Genomic DNA, 7,133 nt, shown 5'->3' on the forward strand with positions numbered 1-7,133 from the left:
AACCTATGTAAAGTGTCTGGCACACGGCAAGTGGCCTGGCACGCAGCAGAAGCTTCCTGAACAGTAGTGAACTGTCAGCGACACCGGCCCCAGTACTGAGCAGACGGACTCAGAATCAAGAATCCTGGGGTCTGATGCAGACTCTGCTCTCAGCTCACCGCCTGCCCTTGGGGAAGTCAAGTCCCTTCTTTGTCCCTCAGTTCCCTCCTCTATCAAATGACAAGATATGGTCCAACTGAATTGGAAAATAATAGGAAGGCCAGAGCCAAGCTCGCCACCAAAAGTGCCTCAAGCACCCCCTAGAAAACGCAGCCAGTCTCTGCAGAGGAGGCTTCGCAAGCTGGAGCTCATCAGGCACAAATCCTTCTCTTCCTAGAAGCTGGCCTCGAGGATGGGCAGAGAGAGCTGGAGACAGCTGAGCAAAGTCTGGAGATGATACAGAAATTAAGGGAGGAAACAAAAATTCGTGAACACCATGCAAAGCCATCAACTTAGGTAGGAGCTGGGGAGAGAAGGTTTAGGCTGTTCCCTGGGTGCACTGGGCCCCAATCGTTTCCAGAGAGATGCCCTTGATTGTCAGAGGGGCCGGTCCAGCCAGAGGAAGCCCCAGGAGGTTGGTCGGTGAAGAGTTCTGTGTGGGGCACAGGGGCTAGCTCTGGTGAGACCAGACCCTCCACTTAGCACCACCAAAAGCAAGGCGGGCCCTTTGGATAAAGTCAGAAGTCACCCGCTGCCCAGGAGAATAGGACTAGAGCACCCTCAGAAATTTTGTCCAGTTTTACATTTATCTGCACAACAACGGAAAAGTGGAGAAACTGGGAGGGCTATTGGAAGGGCAGATCGGATGCTCTGGCACTGAAACAGGGAGACCTGTTCTGGGGCACCCCAGCCCCTGAGAATCAAATACAGATTCGTTCCTGGGACACACTGCTAATTCACTTCCCATCCTGCTGGAGATTGGAGGTTTTCCTTATTAAGTCTCCTTTGCCAGCGCTCAGCCTTTGGGGACGGGAGGCAGGTAGTCTGGTGGGTAGGAAGGTTGTGACTTTCTTTTCGCCCTGCGGTCTCCTTCCTATTTAAAGCACCACCGCCTGTCGCAGCAGCGTCGTGCCAATATTTGCAGGCAGAAAGATTTTCTGACATGGGTGGGGGGGGGGGTTGGTGATCAGAGCAGATGGGAGGCCCTTTCCCAAGGCCATCAGGCAGGGCAGAAATGGGTTTCACCCGCACCTGGAGGAATCACCAGCCCCTACTCCCAGTCAACACTCAGGGGGTATCTTCGTTTATATTTTAAAAAAGGGGGGGCGTAGAATTTTCCCCCCTTATCTCTGAATTATTTGACCACACCCGTTACAATGACATTCTCCCTGCCCCCCTCCCAAAGCCCGCGTTGTCACTGCCTAAAGGGAAAGTAGTGTTTTCAACTCTTGAAGGATCTGAAATAACGGTAGCAAAGTATGCTGACACCTGGAAGACCCCTCCCTCTTCTTTTTAGGTGAGGCCTAGCGATCTAAGAGGGGGATAAAGTAGGAGGAGGCGGCTTGTAGAGAGGTAGGGGCAGGTAGCAACAACTCCGCCTGATTTCCAGAGGCAAAACCAAATAAATAAAAAGAGTTCCAACCATCATACTTTGACAAACCTATACTTTTGCGAATTTCTATAATTTTGAAGAGATACCTTCCACTGTACAACTCACTTTCAAAGACAGTTCTGAATGTATGGCTACTTGCAAAAATGTCTCCGTGCTTGCTTTTCCGCGTGGTTCTTTTTCTGCGCCCGTTTGTATCTGTAATAAGCAGCACTGTTTATTATCCTTGGGTCCGTGCCCCTGGGATGGAACTGAAATAAAACAGGAGCGCCGAGGCTGAGCGCTGGAAAATACGCCGGGTTTCCCAGGCCCCGGAGGGTTCCGGGGTAGCGGCGCGGCGGCGCGGGGAGAGCCCACCCGCGCGTAAGCGCTTGGTGAAGGGCAAGTTTGCAAGAGTTTTTCCAGCCGCCGAAAGATCCCGGGCAGCACGAAGCCCGGATGAGTGGGCACAGGAAAGAGGCACAATGGGAAGGGAAATGCCACTTAAGACTGGGAATAGGGGTGTGACTTAGGGGCCCGAACAGAAGAATATCGCCAGGATCATAAAAGACCGCCGCGCGGGAAGCGTCCTGCGCCGTCTTTTAGCTCGAAGTCTCCACTCTCGTTCCTGTGCAATAAATTCTCATTAATAAAGTCTCGTTCTTCCGCGTAGCCCAGCAGTCTTCGCTGTCAAAACGAGTACCCTAAACAAGACGAGGCTCACCGCCCTCCTTCCCTGCAGTGGCCTAATATTTGTCCCCATTTCGTTTTAAGCCGAGTGCTTTGTAACCGTGGAGAATGTGAGCGCAGGCCCTGAGAAATACAGCCCCGCTGTGCCCCCGATCACAAAGCCTTTCCGTACCCTCGGACCCCAAATGGGCCGGCCCGTAGGGCCTCTCCCAAGTTCCACAGCTCCCCAAACTGAGCGGGGTTCGCTATCAAAAAGCAGAAACCCGCATCGGAGACACAACGCGGAGTGCTTCCCACGTCTAGGGGGAAATTTCCCCGGTTTAGCCCAGCCTGTGCCTCTACATCACCCCCGCCCCCTGTCCTATCGGTGCCGGCTCCGCTGGAGAGTTTGCCGGAAAGAATGCAATCAAACGCGCGCGCTCAACCCGCGCTGTGCGCTTCCCAAATGAGACTTCCAGCCCCAGGGCCCGGCCCGAACTGTCCTTCCCACAGGTTCCTGTGAGATACCAGCCCCCGTCCCCCGGCCTCCAAAAATCCCTACAAAGACGGCTCTAATATTTATTGAGAGATCCGCTTCCTCGTCCAGTTAGGTTGTTTTAAGATTCAGAGATTCAGTTTGCTCGAAAGAGCAGAGTGATTTCCCTCAAGCAACTCGTGCAGGAGCTCGAAGCAGCTTCTGGGTTGCCGCGCGTCCAAGCGGCCGCGGACTTTTCCGAATTTTAAGAAGTAGTAAAGTGATTTTCGGTGCAGGGAAAAGTGCTGGGGGCTGGAGTGTGGAGTTGGGGTGGGCGCCGAGGAAGCTGCCAAGAGGCTTCTGATTTTTTGTTTTGTTTGCCTTTTTTTTTTTTTTTTTAAGTTAGGCTTGCACTAAGCCGTAAATACGAACGGCACTGCTTTGTGGTTTCCGAATTTCGAGAATCGTGCAGAGTTTGGGCGCATCCCTGCGGCCAGGGGCCCCGCACAGCGTACTGGGGACTGCTTCCAGTTCCTAAAGAGCCAGAGCAGTTTGCTGGGTAGTACCAGGCGCTGCTGACTTTGTGCTGTGCCCCTGGCTCTTCTGTCTTCTCCCCTTCCCTGCCAAACCCAGATCCATCCCGTCGCTGCCGGGATTGCGCGGGAGAAAGGAAGGCCGACGGTCTACACTGCGCATTCTCCCAACAGGTAGTGTCACCGGGGAGCTAGCCCGGTTCAGTATTCAAGCTGGAGCCTAGACGCAGACTCCTAGGGAGTCCTGGAAGGAAAGTCGCGTTCTGGGAGTCAACTTTAAATAACCTTGTATTCTCCCCATTCTCCAACTTCTCCCGAAATAACGTGAGCTGCGCGGTTTGGAACCAAGCTCGATGAGCCCAAATATGCAGCTCAGACCGTAAACTCATATCTGATTTGGGTCGGTCTTTCTTTTCTTTTCTTTTCTTTCTTTTTTCTTTTTTCCCCCCAATAATTACTAAAGAACCCAGAGGGACTTTAGAGAGAGAGATTTATTTGAGGATTGGGAGAGTCCCCTTCGAAATGCACTAGGCTGCAGAGCAAAAGAGGGAAAAGCTGCGTGGCACTTGAATGATATAATTGAATTATGCCTTTCCCTGGTGCGCAGTGAGGAAAAGCAGAATGCCAGGCCGTGTGTGGAACGGGCGGCGGCGGCCTCGCGCTCCAGCGGGCGCACTACGCTTCCTTCCCCAGGGCGCAGGGAGAAGTTGGGTTGGGCCATTTTGTCCTGCCCCCCCAGCAAGGGTGGGCGGGCTGGGACGTCGCCGCAGCACCTTCCCGGCTGCGTGGCCCCCTTCCCTGCCGGGGCACTCGCCCAAACGTCCCCGCCTGAGGCCGTGGGCGCACGTGGTGCGCAGAGACCCGAAGCGCGACTCGAAACCGCGCGCGTCGCCCCAAAGATCCCTGGCGCGCGCGGCTCTCGCAGGGCGGGGGAAGGTGGGGGCCGGGGCCCCCGGGCAGGCGGATCTAATCCCGCCTTGACAGACGAGCCTTTGCCGCCGTTGCTCTGAGCCTTCTCCGCGTAGTGCTTTCGGCACTGGCACGAACCGCCGAACTACCGGCTCTGTCTTGTCCGTCTCTTAAAGTAACGGCTCACAGTCAGCCCCTCGAAGCCTCTGGGGCCGCGGGCGGACCTGACCCAGGATTCTTGGATCTTTAACTACCTCACGACCTGGCTTCCCAATGGCACCCGGCCCGCTCCCCCACACCCACCCCAGCGCTGCTTGTTTGCCCTGCGCCTCCACCACTAACCGTGCTACCTAAACTTTCCAAAGTTTTCTCGAGCTCTGCCACCTCAGTCAAGTTCGCCTCGGCTGACGCTGGCAGGAGGAGAAAGAGAACCACCACTTCCTCCCCCACCCCCTTCCCTCCACCTTGCCTCCTTTCCTCTCCCTCCCACCCTCCTCCACCCCCGTGAGTCCAAACCTTGCGGGTGGGAGCGCGCGCTGTGGAGCCCCCGGAGGCACCGACTCTGCAGGGGATGGCGTTCGTTCCGTATCCCCCACTCTCCGCGCCTCGGCCGTTCCCGCCCCCTCCTCCCCCACCTCGCTTTCGGCGGGGACCTTCGGGCTTGGAGTTTGGTTTGGTTCAAATTTATTTTTTTCTCTTTGCAGATTTTTTTCTTTAGGATTCTTCCACCCTGCTGGAGCCCCGAGCGCCCGCCTGCCTTCCAGTTCCCCGGGGTGGGGATCGGGAGACGCACTCTTCGTGCTGGGCGGGTTGGCTCCCGAGTGGGGGCCAGGGGCTCCCAGGCAGCGATTTCTCCGCTTTGGTTTCGTCTCCCTGGGAGACCCTACGTCTTGGTGTGAGGCAAACTCGTGCCAAAACTCGGGCTCGAGTCAAGCTTCCTGTGCCCCTTGTCCCCCACCTCCCGGAGCTGTGGATGCGGCGGGTTTGGGGGGTTGTTTTTATCCTTCTTTAGAAGACTGGAGTGCGCAACGGAGAGGAGACCCGGCTCTAACACCATCCTGAGGTCTTCCCACAGACTGGGAATTGGCGGTAGAAAGGTTCACTCTCTCCAGGTCCCGGGGCTCCATGTGCCCAGCCAGGGGACCACCACAGACTTTGCCCCAAGTTGGTTGGTTTGTGGCCTATTATGTTTTTATTTTGTCTAGGATTAGCGGGGTTTGAAATTTTTGTGGCCAGCCTTACCCTCCCGGGGCTTCAACTTTCAAACCAACAAGTCAACGAGAACGTTCCGGCGAAACAAGATCTTCTGGTGCGCTGCTGGGACGCGTGCGGGGAATAGAAACGAAATTCTCCTCCGGTGGCGCCGTGCGGACTCCCGGGCCTGGGGTTGCAGGGCCGTTTCTGAAACCCGCCGGATTGGGCTTGGAATCGGATTTGACCCCGCCAGGGTCAAGGCCAGCACTTTGCTTTGATCTTTCCACGTGCCGAGGTTGTGATCCTACGATCATTGGCCACAGATGATGCTTGCCCCTAAGCGACGTCCGCAGAAACTAACGGGTTCCGCGGGGCTGCGCCTACGTGCCCAAATCAGAATCAAGTTTATGCTCGAGGTTAGGAGGACGTCGGTTACCTCGTGTGACCCGGGACGTGAGCTGTCTGCCCAAATCAAAGCTGGCTACAAATGCCCCCTCCCCCAAGAGTCTCAGGAGACACGCGCCCCACAACATTCTCTCTTTCCAAACTCTGGGCAAACACGTGTCCGCCGTGCAGCTTCCTTTGGGCCGCACCTCCCAGAGGCCTCACTCTGACTGGGCCCTCCGGGAACCAAGGTCGCACGGCCTTGTCGCCTTGCCCCCCTCCCCCACCCCCAACCTCTGACTCCGGACTGGTCCCAGCAAGCCTTGGCCCACAGTGTCACCAAGGTTGTGTCGGAGAGGGAGGAGGCCTGGAAAGGCGGGGGTTATCTGGATCCTTCTATTGGCACCCTAGCAGAAACAAAACTTCCTGGTAATGATAACGGGACACCTATGGCCGCTTTGAGGGGCGGGGGGCGCGGAAGTGGAGAGGAGAAAAATACGATAGAGGTAGATAAGTTGTGTGTGTGTGAGCAGCTTGCTTCTTAACTCCTCACCCCACCACCCCCAAAATCCAGCGCCTGACGGAATTGTCTATCTTTTCTTTACAGTATCAAACTCCCAGGGGGTGGGGCGGAGCTGAGGGCACACTGTGCTCCCAGAGTCGGCCTGTACCCTACAACTGTGGCAGACGCACTTTCAAGGGGCAGACGCGCCCACTCTGATATGTGTTTGCTTGGAATATAAAGGATCCTATTCACAAAGGGGCACCCACTTCCCTCTCCCACCTCCACCCCCTCTGAACATTTCCTAGAACCCCAAGCACTTGGATTGTATGCATTAATTTTTAATGTCTGGGCAGAGCACCCTAGATTTCACTAAGAAATTTTAAGACAGGGAGGAGAAGATGAAGTTAGGATTAAGTAAAAGGACAGGGCATTCTTTTCAGGGGAGGGCTAGAGATGAATTCAAAATTGAATGTGGATGAATTTGGAAGTGTTTTGAAATCTCATTTCCTTCAGGAGCTGTCTGCTTTAGACCAAAACTTATTGAAATTATCATGAAGGACAGGAAGCTGGGAGTCTCTGTGAAACAAAAAAGTCAAAGGCTTGTAGGATACCCCTTCTCCCGCCACCAGCACCTCTCCTCAAATAAAGAAAAAGCAGCTCTCTGCTCAGCTCAGTGACTCAGTACTCCCCAGCACTGTCACTGGGCTGCCTGGGTCCGTCCCTAATAGTCCTATCCTTCAGAAAAGGAGTGACCCAAGACGAGCTGGGTTTCCCAAGTCCCTAGCACAGTGTCTGTCTTCTGGGATGGAGCCTGGGAAGGGCCTGCAGGAAACAGGCCTGGGGGTGAAGCCCAGAGGCCTATAGCACCTTGCCAGTGTGGGGAGGAATGTTCAGGCC

General features: G+C 55.3%; 1 protein-coding gene across 1 annotated transcript; it reads right to left on the reverse strand.

Annotated features, from left to right (window-relative positions):
* Positions 1 to 3,083: 3,083 nt before the first annotated feature.
* On the reverse strand, positions 3,084 to 5,280 carry LOC116569981. Its single transcript, XM_032306494.1, has 3 exons — positions 5,208 to 5,280; positions 4,670 to 5,026; positions 3,084 to 4,322 (listed from the first exon to the last, which is right to left on the reverse strand). Exons 1-3 carry the CDS (start codon positions 5,278 to 5,280, stop codon positions 3,829 to 3,831), a joined length of 924 nt encoding a protein of 307 aa, XP_032162385.1. The 3' UTR covers positions 3,084 to 3,828.
* Between the last annotated feature and the right edge of the window lie 1,853 nt (positions 5,281 to 7,133).

The sequence above is a fragment of the Mustela erminea genome, chromosome 12, assembly GCF_009829155.1.
Source record: "Mustela erminea isolate mMusErm1 chromosome 12, mMusErm1.Pri, whole genome shotgun sequence".
NCBI classification, from domain to species: domain Eukaryota; kingdom Metazoa; phylum Chordata; class Mammalia; order Carnivora; family Mustelidae; genus Mustela; species Mustela erminea.

What these genes read in the sequence shown, in the direction of transcription:
- LOC116569981 (XM_032306494.1), bottom strand. Translation starts at nt 5,280, where the DNA reads ATGGAGCCCCGGGACCTGGAGAGAGTGAACCTTTCTACCGCCAATTCC. An exon ending in TGTGGGAAGACCTCAGGATG is followed by an intron (nt 5,027 to 5,207) that starts GTGTTAGAGCCG and finishes AGGGTCTCCCAG; the next exon opens with GGAGACGAAACCAAAGCGGA. An exon ending in CGCGCGCTCCCACCCGCAAG is followed by an intron (nt 4,323 to 4,669) that starts GTTTGGACTCAC and finishes CGTTACTTTAAG; the next exon opens with AGACGGACAAGACAGAGCCG.